This window comes from Camponotus vicinus, unplaced genomic scaffold (genome assembly GCF_025532165.1).
Source record: "Camponotus vicinus isolate PSW18456_S1 unplaced genomic scaffold, iyCamVici1.0 SCAF_11, whole genome shotgun sequence".
NCBI classification, from domain to species: domain Eukaryota; kingdom Metazoa; phylum Arthropoda; class Insecta; order Hymenoptera; family Formicidae; genus Camponotus; species Camponotus vicinus.
The window spans coordinates 1,374,186-1,399,906 of record NW_028141947.1 but is presented as its reverse complement, the minus strand read 5'-3'; the positions used below and the strand labels follow the sequence as shown (position 1 = coordinate 1,399,906).

At 33.4% G+C, this 25,721-nt stretch overlaps 1 protein-coding gene across 10 annotated transcripts in view; it reads right to left on the bottom strand.

The window, feature by feature from the left end:
• Positions 1 to 3,025: 3,025 nt before the first annotated feature.
• Positions 3,026 to 25,721, bottom strand: part of LOC145961194 (uncharacterized) — a 49,772-nt gene continuing 27,076 nt past the window's right edge. For 7 of the 10 annotated variants that reach the window (XM_083081143.1, XM_083081147.1, XM_083081141.1 and 4 more), the window contains 6 exons: positions 23,829 to 24,030; positions 22,434 to 22,685; positions 17,943 to 18,166; positions 16,885 to 16,976; positions 9,453 to 9,645; positions 3,027 to 7,736 (listed from right to left, as the gene is read on the bottom strand). In XM_083081143.1, coding sequence (XP_082937269.1) covers positions 7,411 to 7,736; positions 9,453 to 9,645; positions 16,885 to 16,976; positions 17,943 to 18,166; positions 22,434 to 22,685; positions 23,829 to 24,030 — 1,289 coding nt within the window. In that variant the 3' untranslated portion in view covers positions 3,027 to 7,410. Of the gene's footprint in view, positions 7,737 to 9,452; positions 9,646 to 16,884; positions 16,977 to 17,942; positions 18,167 to 22,433; positions 22,686 to 23,828; positions 24,031 to 25,721 lie in introns of all 10 variants that reach the window. The other 3 variants (XR_014435582.1, XM_083081148.1, XM_083081149.1) reach the window with 3 other exon arrangements.

Genomic DNA, 25,721 nt, shown 5'->3' with positions numbered 1-25,721 from the left:
CAACATGTCTCAAAGTCAGTTTAACATTCTAAGAAAAGTTTAAGTGAATCTTAAAATAATCTTGAACTTTAATAGAAAAATAATCAAATTTACTAAAATCAAATGTTTCTATTACAAATAATTTAAGTTAAAATAATTACTATTACATGTTAATGTCCTCAACATTTCTCACGAGTTATTGTAACTATTTCTTCATGCAATTTTTAATTAATTTGTATGTTATTTTTACATTACACTTAAAGTCACGATAATAAAAATAAATGTAAAATATTGAGTCAATTATTTAACATTTTTAGTTTGTCAATAAGTAACATACGACGAATGAATTATTAAAATTTAGAGTGGACTTTCTGGGACACGTGAAAAGTGTTATAATTAACATTTTATTTTTTACTGTGTAATCAATACTATTCGGATAAGCTTCTTGATATCTTGATGTTCCTTTTGATCGATAAAGGATAATTTATATCAATCGTTTATTTCTCTTGATATCGACAAGAAGATACCACGTTAAGGAATTAAGGTCAGCGATTGGACAAATTCCGACGCGTGACACGCAACATCGGAAATCCTCACCGTGTTAAATCCTCATATTTGCATTTTTAAACGATTTTTAACGAGCGAGATAAATGCGAAGTATAGAATGTAAATTCGTATATAAGTATAAGTGTAAAATTCTAAATGATTTATCTTTCTCTCTCTCTCTTTCTCTCCTTTTAACCACAATAATAGTAGAAAAGATACTCTGTAGTGCAATATTTCAAATACGTATCTTTGACATAAATATTTGATTTTCGAAATATAATATGGTATATCTTGTGTATTTTATACTGCTTTAAATTGCCGATTCAGAGAGCAATTGGTACATTTTGAATCATATTTTCGACAGTTTCTTCTGCGTTTGAAACATATTTTTCGATATTTTGACCACCTCTTCTGCGATAAATATTTTTTTTTTTCGATCACTATTGTGTCTCGCATTCTTTTTCCGATAAAAAAAAGTGTGTCATTGGAAAAAAATATCCCACGATTGAAACGATGTTGCACGATGCGTGGCGAACGCTTGCGGCAATGATCCGATTGGTAATAAATTTTCACGAGAGACTATGATTAATTACGAATATAATTACGAATATTAAATACGATTATTACGCGACTACGAGCTAGAGAGATATCAATGTGAAGATAAAGCTAGCCATTGTGGCTAACAATAAGTTATAGGGAACCAACTCGAATACGATGCAATCGATCGTCACTCTCTCGAATTCGTCCTGATGTTGGCGAACGAACGGAGCTGGAAAACGAATATAAGTGTGCCATCGATTCCTCTAACCATCACGACGATTCTAGGAGAGGACCCCAGTTACTGCGATGTATTGTGCTATCATAAACTGTGCTCGAGTCATGCGAGAGATAACGCGCTCGTATTAAATTATTAACCTGCCTTAAGCTCGTCGCGCGTACCTTACTTGACATTAACCATGGTTGTTAAATTGCCGAGAAGCCGGCAATGCATCATCAACACCCTGCTGAAGAAGCGACTCTAAAGTTCACATTTCCTTTAACAAGAGAATCCTCTTAATTATGGGTCATCATTCAATTCATTTCTTTCGATATTATTTTATCGAAGATGATGTTTAATAATTTTATTACTGCAAACGTTCTCGAATTACGATGATATCTGTTTCTCAATGGCTGGTATTTAATGGAAGACATATCTAAAGATCATCCATCTTCTAAAATTTAAAAAAAAAATGAATAATATCGAGAGAGAGAAAGAGAGAGAGAGAGGATACTATTTATTAATTAATTTTTTAATTTTTCCATTTTTCTATTTCAAGTAAATGGCGCTTTTGCAAATATGTCTTGAATTATTAATCTACATGTTAATGTACATCGAATGAAACGCACACTTTGTGTGTCGAAAACAACGCAGAAATTGCGTTTCTAGCTAGCCATAAACAAGAAAGTTATCCGTGAGTTTCACGTGTCAAAAGTTACAAACTATCATCTGCCAATCAGCGAGAGAACAAAGACGATCGACAAATTGGCCCCAAATTCCCCGGTGTCGTGATGGAGACACGAACACGATTTTCTTTTTCGATCGATCGACTTTCAGAGTCATTCGATTGCAGTCGGATAGAATTGTTTCGTAAAAGTTGCCCTTGCAATATCGCACTTGGAACACGGGAAACGTTTAAATTCAACGTTAAGCACGACAACAATGAATTGTTAATTATTTTTATCTTACGTTTACGTTATCATTCGTCGTCTTGAAATATTTTTTTCGGTATTAAAAAGATGGTATCGCGCGCAGAGAAGTCTTTAACGGAGAATTGTTGCAATATCGTGTTTGAATAAACATCTATGTACATACAACTCAACACGTTATTATTGTTTATTGCATGAAAATATGTTATTGTGAAAAGTTTCTATTTCGACGCGTCAAGCTACGAAAAATGGAGCTAAAGCTTGTTACGTCCGAATTTCTCGCAACTACCGCCCGCAAACATTTAGTTTGCTTTTCCACGAATAAGTGTAATGAATAATAATAGTTTTCGATTTGGCGATCGTAATCTCGGGATAAACTTTGAAATTCCTCGTTATCCTGTAAGAAATCTAAAGTATCCTTTTTTCGCAGAAAGTTCTTCAGAGGTTTCACTCGGATAAATTTAATTTTTCTTTTTAATCCAAAAAAATTCACAAGGAAATTTTTTTATAGTTTCGAATGTATCAAAATTTAATTAATATAAAATTAATTAATAGTAATATTTTAAATAATAATATTAAATTTTATAGAAGCAATGAGTAATGTAATAAAATATAAAATAATATATATATTAGCGAATCAACAATTATTAATTTATAACTTCTTCAAATTTCTGCTTAAAAAATTTAAGTAAAAGGAAGATAAATTACACGAATTCTTAATATTATTTATATATCTTAATTGTGAAAATTAGATAATGCTTTAAATAAATTTAATAAATCTAAATAATGTAATATATAATTAAACATTATTTAAATATTTATTTGAATTCATATAATTTATTATATTAACAAAAAAGCAATATTAAAGCTTTCTAGTGTTCTACACTAAATCAGAAACTAACAAATTATTTATTTTATTATTATATTCCGATTATTTGCATTACATTTGTTTTTTTATCATTATTTATATTATAAAGTTTATTTTTCCAGGTATTTTCATTATTACGTCAATTTAATAGTTTGTTATCTCTGAATTTATATACGTGATGAATATGTGCACGATATGTAATGAGTATAAAAACGTAAATAATGAAATACGTAATAATTTTCAACAATCGTAATTGCATCTATTTATCGCAAAAAAAATATTATCATTAAATGTTTAAAGAAATATTATATATTTCATGTGGATAATAACGACGTGAAAAAATACGTTTCGTCTCATATTGCGCATTTTATTATTTGTAGGGTAATAAAACACGCAGTGTAGAAATAAAATTCGTAGAAGCTAAGAATCTAATAGAAATATGAAACAAAAGATGTGACACGTAACAAGTTTACTCAATTATAGATATTAAAAGTCCATTATTCTCCGTATCGCAATAACAATTCAAGCTGCGACTTCTAAGAAGAACAATCCAAATCGAAATTACATTTCTGAACGTGTCACTTGATTTCCCTTTTATAATAAATCTCCGACGTCAAGCAAATCCAGTGATCTTCCGTCGTGTTTTTCCACGAGTCATTTTCAGCACAACTTTTAAGCTCTTGTCTTGTACGTTAGTATACATGTATGTCTACGAGAATAGAATCAAAGTGCTCGGAGGGTGAGGGAGAGGTAAAGAGGGAAACATGGATAAAGGGAGGAAGAAATCGGATTCAGAATAATATATTGTAAGTGGAAAGAGCCGAAGAGAACGCATACATGCAAACACGTGGAGTTCGAGTAGTCGCAAGATTATAAAATGGAACATGGTGAATCACGCAGTTGCGAGAATTTCAGACGGATTACGCGACACATATGCAACTCGGTGGCTTGGCGCACCTTATCATATCTTTGTTTTAATTTAGCTAATTGAGGTGGGTAACGACGCCAGAGGATTTACGCGGAATGCGGAAAAGGGTAGTAACTGTACTATTTTGCAGATTGTTTCGCGTATTGCGTATGTTTGCCTGTGAATCATAGACACGAGAAGGAAAATAGGAGAATTTAACGATTTTTTTATCCAGACTAGCAGTATTGTTTATATATAATATCTTTGAATAAAAGCTTTCATTTTTTTTATACAACACCCAAGTTGTCATATCAATCACTTCTCTATCTTCACATTTCATAAAAATTCACTTTCAAAAAAATTTAAGTAATTGCTCCATATATACAACACACAAGTTGTCATATCAATCACTTCTCCATCTTCACATTTCATAAAAATTCAATTTCAAAAAAATTTAAGTAATTGCTCCATATATTATAAATTAAAAAAAATAATCACAATTAATATTTTATTTTTAAATTTCAATAAAAATTTAAAAAAAATTTTCAATAATTCCTCAATGCAATATAAATTTAAAGTATAATAGAAAAAAAAAAATAATTTGCTCGAAAAATCTCTGTGAAAAAATTGGCGATCCTAAAATACATCTTATATAATGTATCGTATTTTAGTGGTCCGAAAATGGTTTAATATCTCTCACACGAACCGTCACATGCACACGAAACATTAATGGAACTGATGGTATCCGCGTGACAGTCTTCCGTTGGAAGATGTCTCGTTTTCGAAACCGGTTCGCGAGCACGTATTTAACCCAGGGCGACCTTTTCCGGCTGTAAGTTTCGACGTCGGTCGGCCAGGCATCGAGATCGTTAGGAAATTAATTGCTTGTCGCACGAGACGACCTTTTGCGATTTCGCCCGCTGACGTTGTCGCGTTTACCTTCGCGTTTTATTGCCGATATCGAGACTCTTTAACTCGGAAAATCGGACGAACCTTATCTCCCGCGTATTTCACGACGCGCAAACGTTGAACCGACCATCCGACACGGTTGCGCATCTCGCGATCGATCACTTAATATATCGAGAAAATGATACATGGTCTGATTTAAGTTCTGACGTTATGAAAATATAATAAAAATCGCGTTTCTGATGGGAAAGAAATTTTTCTTCAGATAACGGATTTCTCGCGCCATATTTGTTATATTAAATATGAGAGATTCTCATTCTCGAAAGACTCCTAAAAAAGATTTCTATATGACATATAGAGCAACGCTTATGTTATTATTCGTTGCATTTCATCTTATCCCTTCGGTCGCCTTGATAACGATTTATGACCTTTATTAGAAGCAAATCGTTTCGGATCTGCAACTCTGGTTAGAATTGGATTCGTTCTATCTTATACATGCTAATTCCTTTGACCTAAATGCACGATGATCAGAGATATGTTCAATTTTCCTTTAATGGCTGCGCCGGTCGTTAACCGATAAAGAAAAATTGTAAGAGGTACTTCAATATCTTCGATTAATAATAAGTAAGTTAGTCTACAATGCACACAAATAAATAGAAAATAAAATTATTCCGGAATGAATGATCATATCTTTTTAAATGCAACAAGAAGAAAAGTTTAAAATATAAGCTGGGATTCCTAATAAAATCAAATAGAATATAATTTCAATTACAATATCATGTTAACTAGCAAGTGTAATTCTTACAGGTTATACTACAAAATTTTAAACATGCAGGAAATTTATAAATATTACGTGTAATATTTAAAAGATATAAAAATGAAGTATCGATTATATTTTTTACTCTTACAATAAATTACAACATAAATTTAAAACATAATAAATTAAATATAAATTTAAAATATATCAAATATAAATAAAATATATAAAATATTTATAAATATAAATTTAAAACATAATAAATTAAATATTAATAAGAATTTTTCACATGCATTTCAAAAGCGCAAAAATACAAATTGTCATATATTCAATGCCGAATGTCTCTATTTTTGCAAAAAGAAATTATAATCATATCTTTTCAGTTTCAACTTTCCAGTCTATTTTTTATTTCTTCTCCCTAATTTAAGTTAAAAGTAGATTTTCTTTGCTTTGAGTTATTTTCCAATTTAAAAGTTAAACGTGATTCTTCACGCAATACCCGACATATCATCGGTGAAAGAGATTTGAGAGTCACTGCATCGGCGATAAATTAGGAACCATAACAGGAAGCCATCTCTCTTTACGCGTTGCTATCTATTCCGGAATTTGCCTACATCGGATTTCAGTCAAGATTGTTGAGCGCGAAAAGGTCAATAAGTCATCTTCGGCAAAATCGCCGATTTCTGCTTCCGTTTTACCGAAAATTCGGTCTCGTGTACACAAAATGAAAATGCAAAATATCGTAACGTAAATACGATCACGCTCGCATTTTCGCAACGTGCAAAGCACTGTAGTGTACTTTGCTTTATCCAGCGAATTTTTCTCATTTTGCACAACGCCTCTTTGTCGCTTGCACTTTGCGCTGCGACAAAGGAAGCCATCGATTGTGGCGTTTCCGGCGAACGGACGCGATAAGAATCGATGCGATTCTCCTCCCGTAATAATCTCGGGATTATGCGCGACCGATAACGAATCCGTCCGTGATAATCTACGCTGATTGTTGCCTTCGGTGTCGCCTGGTTCGCTTGATTTTATTTTACGGCTGTTTTATTTTACGACCCTCCCTCGCGCGCGAACTCTTCGCGGTAACGACGCTCCTCTCGCAGAAAATGCAATCCCCCGTGGCCTATATTTACATTTTACGGTAATCACAAGGATTGTACACTTACCAGGCTTCAGTATTAGGGGCGTTTTCTCAAAATTTATTCCAGCTGCGAAAAGTCCGATGAAAAAAAGAGAGAGAGAGAGATCCATTTCTTTCAAAATATTTCATTAAATCAGGAAAATGGAGGAAATCTAAGTGACGGATATATTTTTCAGCTCGTAATATCAGGAGATATCGCGATACGGTACAAAACAAGAGATCCTAATCGAGATTTACTGTTGCTCTCAGAGTCACGAGAAGGAAATAAAAATGATCTCTCTAGATTAGTTTTGATAATCGGATTCAGCGCGTGCTTCAGCTCGCAGAAGAAACGAAAGCTACGAAAGATTACCCCGTCCACAAAGGGCGAACAACACACGACGTCGAAAAACACCCCGTTACAAAGCGATACGCACGTGTCTCCTTTTCTCCCGCGAAGTCGGGGATGTCGAGCGGTCGATACTCGTCCTCTTCTCCGACGAGGGTCGGCCTCGTTGACCCCCCACGTACTCCAAGACAATCCCGAAGCGTAAGGAGCCCTTCGATGGAGGTCTGCCGCAACTCGCCAGACTCGCTGGATCACTCTCCTCGATCGAGACGATCGATCCTCGGAGTTCTTACAGAACGTGAAGATTCTCGCAGCTCTTGGACTTGCTGTCGCGCGCCCAGACCTTGTCGAGCAAATTGCGCACCTTCAGGCTGGTGCTGGTCCGACTGCCGCGATACTTTTTAGGCGAGTTGTTCTCCGAGCACGAGCCCAGCGGCGACTTGCTCCGATTTTTCCGCGACCTCTTCCGAAACATCTCTCGGGTCCTCTCGGGGTTCTCCAGCTTCAGACGAATTTGCGTGAGCAGGCCGACTAGCAGCTCGTCGACGTTGTGATTGATGCCGACGGATGTCTCGATGAACTTGCAGTCGTAAGACGTTGCCATGGATTTTCCCTCTGTAAGAATCGATTAAATTCAAGATGACATCACTCTGAGAATTTTACGCGACCGCGATTTATTTCAACGTTGAGTTTGCGCGTAAAACGCGTCCTTGTAATTCGAGCATATGTGCTTTAAGATTAATTAAAGAGAGCCATACATTAGTTCTAACATAACTGAATGTAAGAGACTTTAATTTTGGAAAAAAAGCGTTCAAGGAGAAACAAGGCAAGTTTCACTGAAATCATTTATTTAAAATTTAAAAAAGATGGATGCTAATTTTAAACTATTCCCCTCCGTCTTTCCTTCTCTTGCAAATTGCATATAATATAAGTATGTAATATAAGGGTGATTCATTTCAATATTAACAGGCAAATATTTTGAAAAATATGCGAGATACGAAAAAATGTTTCAGACAAAAGTTATATGGTTTTAAAGGAGACATAAGATGGTTTCATTAATTTGACCTTAAATAGTTACTTGAAGGTCACGTGAAGGTCACCCTCAATTTTTTAAATGTAACTGCCTACTTTTTATTACATATTCTTGTAGCTTATCTCGAGAGCTTTCCAAAACACTATAATTAAGTTAGTTTTCATTAAGTACTTTCCGAGTTATGAGGCTTGAAATCGTTTCTTAATTTTACATAAACCGTAAAATATGTTGTAAAATATTCATTTTTCGATTATCTTACCTTAATACTTTTATGTACAAAATAATTAGAGGAATTAATTGGTGTAAAGAAAACACATAGTTGGTTCGAAAAAAAAATATGTAATTTGCAATTAACAATTACATACTTTTTCTTAAAAATAACTATGTGTTTTCTTTACACCAATTGATTCCTCTCATTATTTTGTACATAAAAGTATTAAGGTGAGGTAATCGAAAAATGAATATTTTACAAGATATTTTACGGTTTATGTAAAATTAAGAAATTATTTCAAGCCTCATAACTCGGAAAGTACTTAATGAAAACTAACTTAATTATAGTGTTTTGGAAAGCTCTCGAGGTGAGCTACAAGAATATGTAATAAAAAATGGGCGGTTCCATTTAAAAAATTGAGGGTGATCTTTACGTGACTTTCAAGTAACTATTTAAGGTCAAATTAATGACACCATCTTATGTCTCCTTTAAAACCATATAACTTTTGTCTGAAACATTTTTTCGTATCTCGCATATTTTTCAAAATATTTGCCTGTTAAGATTAAAATGAATCACTCTGTATATGTTATATAAATGTTATATAAATGTTATATGTAATATATATATTATATAAATGTTATATGAAATATATATATTATATAAATATTATATAAATGTTATATAAATATTATATAAATATTATATTATATAAATGATGATTTATTATAAAAAAACGATGATTACGAGGAAGCTGCTACTAATTTAATCATGCTTAAGGGTATATTTTATGCACCGACGCGTTCGCCAGGGGGTTAAATGGTTTTCCTTCGCTCCGCTGCCCTCGGAGAATTTGCATCAGGGCACGAGATGCTGCGTCGATTCATTTAGATACATACATTGCGTTATCTGCGATCGCCCTATATCAGCGTTTCGCGTTAAACGCCACGCTCAATGATAGATAGACTTCTCGTTTGTTGAATACGCGTACAAATTTCCATTCTCGCGTGTCCTCGTAAACCATCCTAACAAACGACGTCGCAGGGGAAACGTCGATTATCGGGGTCAGACTGAGAAAAAAAAGCCGTACCTTCGGTCGATACCAGTCGACTGCGAACCAGGTCGACCTTGTTCCCTACGAGAATGACTGCCCTCGCGGACATGTGGTCGCTCCTCCATAAGGATTGGAGGACCTCCTCGGCAACGCGCACCGACGCCCGATCAGTCGTGGAATAAACGACGCAGTATGCGTGCGGCTCGTACGTCGCGATGCAATTCTCCGCCTGCAAGCATTAATCATGACAGGGGCACATTAATACTAATGCAACACCTAAGCTCTATATCTCCACTTTGAAGCTCATTATAATTGATTATTATACATACATGACGTTCGTTTCATGTCACTAATCTTTGAATCAATCTCAAAATTGAGCATACTTAATCAGAATGACAGTTCAGGTGTGTGCATTGTGTTGTTTCTTGTAGGAAAGTAATTTTATGATCTTCTGACGTGAAAATTTTGAAAAATTTTCCAATTTTTCGTCTTAAAATATATAGTTTTCATTATATAAAAAAAAATATTTTCTTATATACATATAAAGGTTGAAGGAAACGTAATGATATAATAAAAATATAATTATGATATAATTAATAATGATATAATAAAGTCCAGAGAGAGAAAGGAAAAGGGAGCAGTCTATCTCCAATTTATAAAATTTGTTGCACATAAAATAATAATTTCATATTTTGAAATTATTTAATTTAATTTCTGGAAAAATTGATTAATATCCACAATGGAATATTTTATTTTAATTGAATTGTATTATATATTTTACGAGTTAAAAGAAAAATATTTATAATTTTGCAACACATATATTTTTTTATTGTAGAAAGTTTTTGAAATCTTTTTAATATTATTTTATTTAGTTTTAAAATTAAAATAGGTTTTTGCAAAAAATGTATTTCTTCGAAATATTTCAAGAATTTTTTCTATTGAATTTCTTTAAATCCGATGAGAGCTCACATGAGAGTTCCATTATATTTTTCATTAATCTTTCCGCTGTAGAAATAGATGAAAAAATGTTTTTTTTAATTCAACGAGACGTGTTTTTGTTTAGATATATTATGAAGAAACGCATTTCTTTTCTATGGATATTATAAAAGAAAACTTCTATAGAAATATTATAAAAGCAAGCTTGAAAAGTTTGCTATTGTGCTACAGGCAAAACTTCTACAAAAGCAATGTGTACAGATTCATCATAGTAACGTGTTTATACAGTCGCGATAAAGCATGGAACAAAAATCGAATAATATTGTGAAAAGTTGAAATAAAATTTATTTTGTTTTACAAAATTGAAATTTCCTAACATTTGATAATCTCGATGTTCTTATTTCTAATATCACAAGATTGAAAGATAAAAGTGTTCTTATAAAAAAAATTTCGTTGCGTAAAATACACATTTTTTCCAATTGAAATCATTAGACCGATAAAAAGTAAAGGGAAAGCATCGGGAAAAGCAGTTCGTTATTCATTATATAAACTGAGTAACTCGATACCTTGAAGCTTGGCAGATTGGGTTTTTGCAATCAATACGTAAATGATGTTAATTCTTCAACTCTCGCATTTTTTATTTATTGTATTCTCTCTTCGAAAATATTAGCTTTCGCACTTTTCAGTTTCCACTAGAGAGACGACATAATTAGTTGACTTTTAATTAAGATATTGCAAAAATATTCATTTTAAAATAAATATTATTCTGCATCACCCGAGAAAGAGCGTAATTATTGGTGCGTTAATCGCATCGTTTTAATTAAACTTGGGATCATTAACGCACTATTACGGTGTCATAAGTAAAACCGAGCGGCTTGAAAAGCGAGTGTCTATTTTTTTTTCATTTAAGTTTTATTTTTTCAAAGCGCAATTTGAATTCCGCCGGTCATCATTGTCCACTCGAGCGATGTAAAAGTTCTGGAACGTATAATTGCAATCGCAGCATTATCGCGACACCCACTCAGAATATGTTATAGGCTATAAATAATAATCCTCCGGGCGATATTTTTCGCCGTATTCTATAATTAGTGCTTGTAACGAAGTCCAGCTAAAACGAGATCTAGTTTAGAAACGGAAGAGAGGCCACCTTGAAATTACTGTAAGAGGCATAAATTATATTTCCATGGAGCTTTGCAAAAGCAAAACCAAGATTAATATTTCGATTAAGTTGGAGCGATTATCCCGGCTGCCTAAATTTGCTTTAATATAATTTGTCGTATCTCCTTCTGGCTTAAATATCGGTTTAATATAAACCGAAAAAAAGTGACGTAACATTTATCTGAATCTCTCTTCTTGTACAAACGCAAACGACGTTTGCTAGGAAATATGTAATTTAAAATATTTATACAAAAACCTCCTTTTAAACGTAACTCATAAAACACGAGGATATTAAAATCTTAATCTTTTTCAGACATGCTGGAAATATAAATAAATCCAATTGCTGTTTTTTTTATTAGCAAAAATAGAAGCCCGCATATGTGTTCGACTGAGGAGGTTAATCGGGGTTAGCGGTAAACCGCATTAACGCGGCCAACCGTTAAAGGTTAAGATCGCAACGGGAGCGGGCTCTGCGATTTTTCGAACGATTATACGAAAGAATTACCTTGAACCGTATCAAAGGCGCGACGCGTCTCGTGATATCGAATATATTCTACGGGATCGACCGCTCTTAACGGTCGAACGCGCGGTATGGCTCGGTGCTCGTCAATGACTCCGAGCACGCCTGGTTGAAGGCAGGAGAGAACGAGGGACGCTTCGTTACACCCTCAGATCCTTTTTCTTACCCCTCGAGGTTCACAGCGGCAGCCTCACAGTTAACTCGTCACGCGATAACTCTTACTTGGCCGGTTTCACGCAGACCGCAAATCGGACTGTCACGCTGTATTTGGATGCCAGACGGCGACCGCAAGCTTGGATTAACATGCTCTGAATGGCAGTTTTCGCACAACCGTTAATGTGAAATAATAATGATATAATAACACTGATTTTAAGAAATACACAGTAAAAAATAAAATGTTAATTATAACATTTTTCACATGTCCCAGAAAGTCCACTTTAAATTTTAAATTAAAATCATTCATTCGTCATATGTTACTTATTGACAAACTAGAAATGTTAAATAATTGACACAATACTTCACATTTATTTTTGTTATCGTGACTTAAGTGTAATGTAAAAATAACATACGAATTAATTAAAAATTACATGAAAAAATAGTAGAATAACTCGTAAGAAATGTTGAGGACATTAACATATAATAGTTATTTTAACTTAAATTATTTGTAATAGAAACATTTGATTTTAGTAAATTTGATTATTTTTGTATGTCAAAGTTCAAGATTATTTGAAGATTCACTTTAACTTTTCTTAGAATGTTAAACTGACTTTGAGACATGTTGATTGATTAAAATGATTATGTTAAAAATACTCAAAATAATATTCCATTTCTAAGAGACATGTACAAAGTGTTAAGTTACAAAGTTGACATAAATGTAACTCATGAAAACGTTATAAAAATAATAACATAAATTGTATGTTAATTTTACATTAAAGTATTAATCAAAACGTGGTAACACAAGAAAATTTTAACATATGGACGTACAATTTTTTACTGTGTAGGGACTTTTTAAAATTTGCAACTTTAATTCAACTCGTTTCCTGCGAATTTTGTGGCTTTATTATAAGTCATTTAAAAATATATGTATATGATTATTTAATCTTAATTACTTTTTATTACGAATCATATTCCCTTTTACAGTTATTTTCCAGCATTATGACTTCTCTCTTTTCGAAAAAAAAGCTGAAAGCGAGATTTTCTTTTTACATGGATGTTTTTTTTGACACGTGCAAAATTACCCCGTTTTTAATCCACTAATTACTTTTCAGAGTTATGAAGAAAAAGGACTATATTAATAGCATACAGAAAAATCAATGGTTGCGTGTTTATTTTACAAGTTCCTACGCGTGGGATAAAAAGACGTAATTACCACGATTTGCTGAGGAACTACGTATGAAAGAGAACATTAATGCTCTTGGACATATTACTTGTTAACGTATTTGATTAAATAAAGCACACACACACAGAAGGTTCGACTCTAAAACCACAACGTAGGGTCAAGCACTGACCTATTTATGCTTAACTTTGTTGGTAAACCTCGCTAACGAATTCACATAACTGCGAAATAAATACGGGACTATTCTAAACTCTCTCTGCTCCTTTTTTTCTTCCTCTTTTCTTTCTCTTTCGCGCTCTTTTAAATTCATAGCCAATGTTTCTTTAAAATTTAATCGTGCATGAGCTTCTTTTATGGAACTTTCTAATTTCTTTCCACTTTCTCGACTCTCTCCAAGTATTATTTGCGAGCATTTTGCGAGATGAAAGCTAAGTTGCATCTTCAAATACGCAAAATATTCTCAACTCATCATTGTTCTCACCTACGATTAAATTAATTTAAGCGATCTTCTTTAGTGAAAATTTGGAGAATTAAATATGCTTTCTTTCTTTGCAGCTTTTCCATCTTTAACATCAATCATTATAATAATTGCAGGTTAAAATATCGTTAAAAATTCATTTGGAATTGAAGTTATGCTTGAACAAGAAAAACAACTTATTCAATTTAAAATTAATTTTGTAGCAACGCGTTATGGCATACATTGTAATATTATGTATTTTCAGATATTGTCGAAGTAACCGCACGTTTAATAACAGCCATACAGTTAATATTATGAATGTGTGTTTAATATTAATGAATAATGAATGCACATGTACGTATATATGTATATATAATTGTGAATTGCTGCAAACTGCTTATAAATTATAGCTTGTACGATATTATTTCACTACCATATATTCTCATTTTTGGATAATCTATCTTCATAGATATATTCATAGATATATTATTACAGCTTTATTTACATCTCATATTTTATTAATGAAATAATGTTGCAATTTCTAATTAAATCTTTAATGCAAGTTATATAGACTTCTCTGTAATTGAATTGATATTTGAAACCTTCGCGGTGTATGTTACACGAATATTAGCATTGGCTTCTGGATTTGAGCTGCGTAAATTCTTTATTTGATACTGTAGCAGGTTGTTCTTTCCTGTTGAAGTAAACTGAAATGTTCACGAAACGTTGGAGTCAAATAAAAAATTTACGCGGCTCTGGTTCGGAAACCAATCCTAATCAATGCTCTGTAATTGTCCCTACAATTAATCATTTATAAATTCATTAATTAAAATATAAAAATAATTCTTTTAAGAAAAATTTTAAAACATTTTTTTTCTTACAATTTTTTGTCGATTTCAAGTAAAAATATTTCAAATTAATTCATAAATTAATTTTATCATTGCAAAGTTTACTTAAAATTGCATAAAATTTTACTCTTATATATATTTTATTTCTCCGATTTCAATAGTCAAAATCTATCCATTGCTTATTATTTATTAGCTAATTGATTTCTCGACATTCTTATCAAAATAAAAGATATTTTTCGAATTGATTGAAGGATGGATTGATAGAAATTGACTCGATGTATGTCATAAATATGACAATTTCAAGTAGATATTTCAAATTAATTCATAAATTAATTTTATCATCATAAGGTTTATTTAAAATTGCATGAAATTTTACTCTTACATATCACTTTATTTCTCCGATTTCAATAGTCAAAATCTATCCATTGCTTATTATTTATTAGCTAATTGATTTCTCGACATTCTTATCAAAATAAAAGATATTTTTCGAATTGATTGAAGGATGGATTGATAGAAATTGACTCGATGTATGTCATAAATATGACAATTTCAAGTAAAGATATTTCAAATTAATTCATAAATTAATTTTATCATCATAAGGTTTATTTAAAATTGCATGAAATTTTACTCTTACATATCACTTTATTTCTCCGATTTCAATAGTCATAATCTATCCATTGCTTATTATTTATTAGCTAATTGATTGCTCGACATTCTTGTCAAAATAAAAGATATTTTTCAAATTGATTGAAGGATGGATTGACACAAATTGATTCGATATATGTCACAAGTATCAGATGTAGCATTGTAATTTGAAATTACGTCAGATCCTAGTGCGCGAATATCAAGTCACGCTTATTTTTTTTAAATAAATAAAAATTGGAATAAATAAAAATTTAAATAATATAGTTCACTTTTTAGGAAATAAATTTAATTAAGGAAATATATTCCTCTATTCTTTATATAAATTAAAAATGATAAATTTCGTGAAAATTCGGGACAAATTTAATATTGAAAAATTTTTCTCTAAAAAGTGATAATTTTTTATTGGAAATTGCAACTGCCGCGGGCTTATCCCTGCGTAATAAATACGCATTAACTTAATAGCCCGGCCTAATACAATCCCGGGGACTATCAACGGAAATCAGGATCTCGGCCTCGCGGCTTAAACGTGATTAGCGATCAGCCTTGACTTTCGATAATACCAAGAATAACATCGGCGCGCAAGTCGTACCGGGCACGGCCTTCGGTCGTCGGAATTCGGGAAATTCAGAAGCCCGAGTTCGATCATCACCCCCGCATCCCGAGCGACGTAGCAATCGTTTATCGTTTCGCCGACGCACGCGAGATCGGTCGCGATCGCGCGATATACATCGGTTCGCTGCGCGAACGTACGTTTTAATTAAAGGGCAAATTCGATTGAAATTGTCTGGCGAAGCGTGGCGGCGGTTCTAGCCCCCAACCCTCCTCATTCATCCCCTCCTCCCCCCCGAAACATAGGCCTCCCATGAATGTACATCGCGGCCGAGACTCCCCCGCATCGCGAATATCGCGCCAGCTCGCCCCTGCCATGGAAAATGGATTTTAATTTAATTCTCGCGGTACAAAAGCACACACTCGGCGTGCCTCCCCCGTGCAGCCTCTCTTTCAACCCTCTCCCTCCCCACGTTAACTCGATTACGTCGTCCCTGTCGTCGTGAAAGTACTTGATCCAAGATTCAAGGCGCGCGGTCCCCCATCCGTTTGTTCGGCGAAAATGAGAGGAGACGAGTCGGAGAGATCGCGAGTTTGCGGCAGAAATGATTAGTTCAGGGGCGCGGAAAATTAGCGACGTTAGCGTGCTAATCAGTGATCAATTGACTGAGGAAAATTCTGTCGAAGATCTGCCTTGCTAGTCTGTTCCTTATCAATCACTGTATATGTGTGTGTGTTTGTATATGTGTGGGTATTTTTATCTCCCTTTTCTCCCTTCTCGTTTCATTTAGCATGAGAAATTTATTGAAATTTTTGCCTAGTAGGGATTCATATATTACGAGTTTTGTTGAAATGAATATTTTTACCATTACTGTGACACGCAATGCCAAGTCGGGTAATATATTGTGATTTTTATCTCATAAAAATGTCAGAAATTAACATACACAATTAAAATACACGGTCTGTGATTATAGTAAGTGATAATCTGATAACTTTTGACACTAGCGCTTTTAACTCACCGTCATCTCGGCGCAGGAGTGATCGATAAAAGTCAATTCCGATTCCTCACCGGCCAATAGCACGCTGACAGTCTTTTCACCAGACTCATCGTCTGCAAAGTATCAAAAATTAGGTTTTTTAAATATATAAATTCTACAATAATTATCATAAAATAATATCGCAAATAAAACTTTCTCATTAAATTAAAAAATATAGTACTTAAATAATTATTATATTAACAATAAAACTTGAAATATATTTCTCATAAAATTATAAAAAATAATTAAATTATAATTAAATTAAAAATTATAAAAAATGAATAATAAATTAATTCAATAATTAGTTAAATAATTATAATATATAATTGTTAAATAATTATAAAAAATAATAGCTAAATAATTAATAAATAAAATTGGGACGTCGAGCTAATCTTATAAAAATATGAATGCTTTGGATCAAATAATCATTCCATGAAATACTTTTCGTTTTCAATTCACTCCAAATACTAGAAAAAAAATGCAGATATTCATAACATAAAAATCGAATCGAATTCAAGTTTTCTCATCGGTTCGAGACAAACTTGACTATCCAATGAAGTCGAATAAATCGAAATAATCCTAAAACCGACGAGCATATTATTCTCGACAATTTTAATTATTTATTGCAATTACAAATGTGAGGATTGGAAAATTTATTTAAAAAGATTTATTTCATTCGTTTATTTTATTCATTTTTTTACACAAAGTTTTCGTGCATATAAACCTTTGAATGAGATCCGAGGTAAACGAGTATCTGCATTCAAGTCGGATTTGATATCGTTCGCGTACATATGGCTGAAATACGTTCGGAGATCCGGAAATATCGCGTGCCCGGGCGATTCCGTGCCGCACGCACGATTTTTCCGTGTCCGTCCGAGCGAAATAATTGCATCGCACTTTATACCGGATAAAGAGCAACACGCTCCGCCTGTTCGCGTTCCGATTCACTCAATCAGCTTTTACGGCTCTTTCGTCCACGACGAAGGATCGTCGCGTTCTCGATCGGTCGTGGATCGGATTTTATGGCGCGGTCGACTCACCGATCGAAGTATCGTAGGCGTGCAGGTACTCGGAGGTCATAAATTGAGACACCAGGGAGCTCTTGCCAACGGCGGGGGCGCCCAACATGAGGACGCGATACGGGGCCGGACCCTGGGACGCACTGCTCTCCCTCGAACTCGCCAACGAACCTGCTGCCGAATTCCTCGCCGATCCCGGATACGAGGCCGTCAGGTGCTCCGTGCTGCGCCGAATAGAAGAAAGGCTAGGCGCGTATCGAGATTAGCATGGGACATGGCTGTACCGTCAATTTATATATTATATAGGGTGTTTCTTAATGAGCGCGAAAAACTTTAAGAGATGATTCTTTGTCGAAAATTAAGGGGGATTTTTCATATAAACATATACTCGTACATCCCTCCCTGTGAAGTTACACTTCTCCAAAAATGGGGGTAAAAATTAGGTTTTTATATTATTTATAATTTTGTTTTTGTTCCAATTTTTCCAACATTTACTCTAATTTTATTTTTATTTTTAAAATTTAACTTCTTCGAAACCTATGCTACTTAGACTCGTGCTGTGCATGATAACGTATTTTATTTTATTTCTTGAAACCTACTGATTTTATGAAAAAAATAAAGGAAATAAAAAAGTTTCTAAATAAATCAAACTTTTTAATGCATATTTTTAGATGATCATATTCCGGCCCATTAAAAAGTTCTGATAAAAAATTGAATAGGGGTTGCCAGTTTCATCCCCTTATAACAATACGGGAGCCTGAAAAATAAATAATAAATAATCTTTTTACTAGTAGAAAATATCCACCTAATTTCACTTCTTTTACTTGTTCCAAATTTGAGAAAAAAATTGAAACCAAATTTTTACCCCCATTTTTGAAGGAGTGTAACTCCAGGAAGGGATGTAGGAGTACATATTTATATGAAAAACCCTCCTTAATTTTCGAAAAATCATCTAAAATTTTTCGCACTTATTAGAAACACCCTGTATATCGGGACGGAAAAGGGACCCGCAAGACACAATTTGCTTGGGAATTTTCGGGAAATAAAGAAAAAGTCAATCTTTTTCTTTCGTAGATTTTTCATGCGACAATTTTGAGAAAGTTTCACGGGTTACTTAAGTGCATTAAAAAGTACAAATGGTTATCACGCACATTTAACCTGGGAATACTACAACTTTTTAAAATTAATATTACATAAAATCGCGTAAAAATGCAAACTGTGTTTTACTGTACTGAACAAAATTAACAAGGTACTTTTAGATCTTTTTTATTCATTCCATATGTCCATGTAAATATAATAATAAATTTTATAGAAAATATTGTAGGGAAAATATGAAATATTATTTACTGTAATTTTACTTACGGGTCGCTTTTTCGTACGTTGTAGTATCCCATGTTAAAGAAAATGATTATCATTAATAAAACATGAATTTGAAAAACTACTTAATTAGGTACATTTTAAAAAAAGATTGCGATAAAGAGTGATTTGCATTGCAATTAAAATATAATTTACTGTAGTAAACATTATATTTTTAAACGTTCATTAATTTAAATTGAAATTTTTATTACATTTTTTACTCAATTTATCACACTTTTTAAAATATATTTAAAATGAAATAAAAGAGCTCATATTAAGAATAAAGTAAAATAATACAGGAGAGAGAGAGAAAGAGACTTTCCACTTGACTGCATAACATTATCAGATAAGTTGCCTCTTGTGAGAGGACATTTATGAACAGACGAGAAAATATGAATATTTCTGTTGAAAATTATTTAATTTTATGGCACAGGTGATCCAAAACAAATGAAAAGAAAAACTATTTTTTTATACAAATAATTTATAGAAATTCTTACATTTCATATATTTATGTCATATACCTTGCCTTCCTCCTTCCATCTCTCTTTTTCTCTTATAAAATGTTATGTGTGTATTCTTCTTTAAATAAATAATAGTACTTTGAGAAATGTAGCGTTTTAGTCGAATTTACTATTTCAGTAGATGCCCGAGAAATAGGACTGCAGCTCGAGAGCTTAATTTACTAAAGCCTTTTAGCCTTTATTACTCGTATGAATCGTTGAGAAACAACAGGCTACATTTTTGTCTCGATATATATTTCCTCTGCGATGTAAGTAAATAATAAAAACGCCACACATATAATCGTACGTCTCATAAGATTTTTAAACTTCGAAGACATGTTCTATGAGGATATAACATGATTTTATCTGGCGGAAATTTCCTCGGCTGTACGTGCCGCCTCTTCGCATAAAAATTTCAGAATTTCCAGTCAAATCAAGATTCTGTTAAACTCCATTCGAAATTAACTGGGAAATAAAACTCTGCAGCTCGGAAGTATAATTTACTAAAGCCTTTTAGTCCTTAATGTTAAACACATTTATAATTATAAACGTTCTCCGGCTTAAATTTTCGCAGAGAAAAGGTCAAGTCCGACTTTTGTCATGAAATATGCGCCTGCAATTAAATTTTAGGAAATATTTTCTACACGTATACTTGTATGTTATACACTGCAAAAAATATTCTGCAAACATTGTATCGGAAATACGCTTTATTCTTCGTTTTATATATCGATATCGAACTCAATAGCATCTAGAGAGGGAGAAAGAATCGTAATAGGTTTATTCAATCGCGCGTGAATATTCAACGTTTTGTACCTCGATCAGCAAAATCTGAGTAATAAGATCAGCGTTTATAATGACAGGATTAGTTACCAGAGCCATTCGTTCCACATTTCGTTCATTTATCTCGATAATATACGCTGTTATACTTGTATATTTAATATGTTATATTATACATGTTGTTTTAAAGCAAAGCTTGGGATCACACGGACCAAACGTGTTTCATATAGCAAAAGTTGTATTTTGAAAAGAGTCATTACTAATTATTATTAATTACAAAGTTATTATTATTTGCAAATGTTACCTGCAGAAATAATAAATTTCCCCGTGAGAAGACGAAGTTCAAAATGAAATTCCTTTTACGCAGAATTTTAATTTCAGCAAACATCAACATGTGTGACATACAAACTATCCATCGTAAATAGAATATTTCAAATCCAAAATATTATATATAAATTGCGATACACTCGGTGCGTAACATTTCACGTAGGGAAAATCTCGTTTTGGAGTGTAAAATACAAACATACGCTCTAGGAAACGAGAGATATGGAGTAATATCTTATATCTCTCAAATGTTTACGTCAACTGCAGTAGTATTTATTTGAAATAGTATTTATTTGAAATCCTATATCCAGAACCTCTCGGTATATTACGTTTGCACGATGTTCGAGGACCACGCTTTAAGGTCCAACGCGCGTGTCTACGTCACGTCAATGCCACACGTAAACTCACGCGTTCGATCTAGAGCGACGGCCCGGCCCGGCTCCTACGACAAGAAGAAGAAGAGGGTGAACCGGAGATAGAGGCCAGAGATATTCTACGGCGGGCTCCTTCCGAGCGGAGCAGACGAAGCGGTACAATCGCAGATATCGCCGACCGGCCGTGAAGTAATAAGTGGAACTGTCGATATTGTTACGGCTATCGACACTCCGTTAACAAAAATACATTCTTGTCAATTTTCCCTTGAAATCCCCTTTATGCCCCGTGAATAAAGAAAATAACTTTGCAGCGATAGGGAACATTATTTCATAAAGATGGAGTCAATTTTATTGATGGTTAATATGACTGTCTAAAGGACTGGTTAAATGAAGTATCGAAGTCGAACTTTTACCTCCATTTCCATATTTCATTTAAGTAGGGAGAATACGAGATATTATTTCGCAAGTACAGTGCCGTTCAAAAGTACACAGTAAAAAATAAAATGTTAATTATAATATTTTTCACGTGTCCCAGAAAATCCACTCTAAATTTTAAATAAAAACTCACTCGTCGTATGTTACTTATTGACAAACTAAAAATGTTAAATAATTGATACAATACTTTACATTTATTTTTGTTATCGTGACTTTAAGTGTAATGTAAAAATAACATACAAATTAATTAAAAATTACATGAAAAAATAGTTGCAATAATTCGTAGGAAATGTTGAGGACATTAACGTATAATAGTAATTATTTTAACTTAAATTATTTGTAATAGAAACATTTGATTTTAGTAAATTTGATTATTTTTGTAAGTCAAAGTTCAAGATTATTTGAAGATTCACTTAAACTTTTCTTAGAATGTCAAACTGACTTTGAGACATGTTGATTGTTTAAAATGATTATGTTAAAAATACTCAAAATAATATTCCATTTCTAAGAGACATGTACAAAGTGTTAAGTTATAAAGTTGACATAAATGTAACACGTGAAAACGTTATAAAAATAATAACATGTAGGTTGCGTGTTAATTTTACATTAAAGTACTAATTAAAACACAAGAAAACTTTAACAAATGGACGCACAATTTTTTACTGTGTATTAGATTCCTAATATTTGAAAATTATGGGGAGAATGTTTCCGTTTCGAGGGATGTGTATCGCGTTAATCGAGCTTACCTGGAATTGCTGGATGCGACGCTGTTATTAGAACGCGACCTGCGACTCTTGAGGGAGTCGCCCCGGTTCACCACTCCTTTGCCCGTGATACTGAAGTGCCGTAATCTGTAATATTCCTCCTCCACGCCGGTGTTGGGCATACTCGCCACTCGCGATCTCTGTTGCGGAAGACACAGGTAATTTGGTCGACCGGAAGAACGACTGCCGGGGGCCTTCACCGACTGCGACCGGCTGTGATGGGGACTTCCATATCTGCGATAGAGAATGACACGATTGCTACTATTCGGATATATTGAATATACATGGGATGGAATCCCCAGAAGGAAAAATCAATATTTTACGAGATATGGAGTGCTGACGATCTTTATAAAATATCTCCAAAAATATAATATATATTTCTAAATAATTCTTTTAAAATTCTTCGAAATATTTTAACAATTGTAATCAAAAGGCTAATAAATATATTTAATAAATAAATTACAAAGAATATTCATTAAAATTAAAAATATAGAATTTTGAAAAACTTTTTAAAATATTTGAGAAACACACATTTAATATTTATTAACAAAATCAAAATCTTTCTTTTAATGTCAGGCAACTTTTTTATCATTTATAATATTACACATATCTTTAAATTTAAACCAGGATAATCCTAAACTATCCATAATTGAACACTTGTTGATGGAATATATTTTTTTTATTCATAGTGCTTGTGTGTGTGTGTGTGTGTGTAATATTTTTCCGAAATATGGGTTTTTCCTTCTGACACATCCTGTATAAGTCCGTAAATATTGAATCCTCGGTTAAAACTTCCGACAAGATTTCAGAGAGGAAACTTTTCCTCTTACCGCGATTGAGAGAACACATCGAATTATTTTAAGATACATGAAGGAGATAATATTTTTATTAAGCTTTTTTTTCATATATAACTACTAAGTAATCTCTGTTAGATTTATTTATTATTTATTTATTTTATTATATTATACATATGAAGTGCTATTTAATATTTTTTAATATCTCAACACATCTTGCTTCGATATCTTTCAAATGTATCATTGAAAATATTCTCGAAAATTAATTCTGAAAATATTACTCTAACTAATAATTATGCGGCAAAATGATGATGATGATAATATTATATCATGAAAAATCGATAATAAAGCGTGTCAGTTTAATTTTGGTCAGCAAATACTCTTAGTTCTCTTCTAAACAAAGCTTTATCCGCGCCAACAAATATAATCATATTAGGAGTTTCAAAATAGACCGGCCAAGTCTCATCCATTAGTTACATCCCCTCGGACATTCAAATCTTCACGAAGCCTGTACGACCGAGATCAACCGTGTCGTTTCGTAGCAACCGGGAAATCGCGGCGGCGATCAAGATTACTCGCTCACCTCATCTCGAAGTCGTGTATCTCCTGCAGGGTGAGGGTGTTGGCGACGTCTAGCAACTGCCGCATGTTTTCCTCGCGTCGTCTGACGTCGGCGTCCGGATGCAGCAGGATCGTCGCCGCCGGCGCGTCCAGAGATAGGGATGGCTGTTGTACGACGATTGTCGCCTGGGTCGATCGTTTACCGGCGCCGCCGGCGCTTCCGCCTTTCGGGTATGAAAAATTCACCATCCGTTATCCCCCATCCGGGCTTGTTTGCTTGTTTTGCGGGTCACGAGGACCGACGGGGGAGAGGAAGAGCTCGTCCTCTCTCGTATCCGGCCCCCGTCCGCTTCCTCGCGACCCCCTAAATTCCACCCTAACGCGTTTTCGAGATTCTTAGGCTCGCCCTTTTCGGTTCCCTTCCTCGAGGCGAGATCGCCGGGAGGGTGCGTTTTACGTCAAATGCGTGCCTGGCGACATATTCGCCTTTGTATCCCGACAGAACCGCCGTCACTCGTCACTATATTATCGCTGATGATTGTGCCTCGCTTCCGATATAACGGCAGAACTTCGATAGGACTGACATCAATTGCAGCGGAACAAGTTTCGATATTGTGATATTTGCACAGGCTAGGTCAGAGATCATTATCTCCAGAGATTTTCCACAGTTGTGATTGGATAGAAAATGAGAAAACTATTGTAGTTTCTCTCGCGAAAAGAGAGAACAGAAATTAAAATGATTTTTTTTTCTGTTTATCATTTATATGCCATATTTTACGCCATTTTCCAGTCTTATTTAGCTTACATTTATTTGACATTTATATAAAGTATGTCAAATCGATGGCGCTGCAACTTCCATCTACGGAGTCTTTTGCCAAAGAGTGGAGAATCAATATTCCCTCAAAAGACGTGTCGAAATATAAATACCCAGCAAACACCAAATAACTGTTTGTTATAATTTTTCCTACTCAATAATATAACTGTTACATGTTATACAGGGTATCCCATTTTAAATAATACGCTCAAATATCTCCGAAACAGTGCGTTAAATAAAAAAATGTTTCAAACAAAAGTTGTATGGCTTAAAGGGGGCCATCAGATGGTGGCTATGATTTGACCTTGGAGAGTCGTTTGATGGTCACGTGAAGATCACCCTCAATTTTTTAAACAGAACCCCCTATTTTTTATTACTTATTCTTGTAGCTTATCTCGAGAGCTTTCCAAAACACTATAATAAAGTATTTCTTCATTGAGTACTTTTCGAGTTATGAGGCTTGAAATAATTTCTTAATTTTATATAAACCATATAATGTCTAGTAAAATATTCATTTTTCGATTATCTTACCTTAATACTTTTATGTACAAAATAATGAGAGGAATAAATTGATGTAAAGAAAAAACATAGTTGTTTTTAAGAAAAAATATGTAATTTGCAATTAACAATTACATTTTTTTTAAAAAACAACTATGTTTTTTCTTTACACCAATTGATTCCTCTCATTATTTTGTACATAAAAGTATTAAGGTAAGATAATCGAAAAATGAATATTTTACTAGATATTTACGGTTTATGTAAAATTAAGAAATTATTTCAAGCCTCATAACTCGAAAAGTACTCAATGAAGAAATACTTTATTATAGTGTTTTGGAAAGCCCTCGAGAGAAGCTACAAGAATGTGTAATAAAAAATAGGGGGTTCCACTTAAGAAATTGACGGTGACCTTCACGTGACCTTCAAATGACTCTCCAAGGTCAAATCATTGCCATTATCTGATGGCTCCCTTTAAGCCATACAACTTTTGTTTGAAACATTTTTTTATTTAACGCACCGTTTCGGAGATATTTGAGCGTATTATTTAAAATGGGACACCCTGTATAACTGTTACATAAATGTTATATAAATGTTACTTGGTGT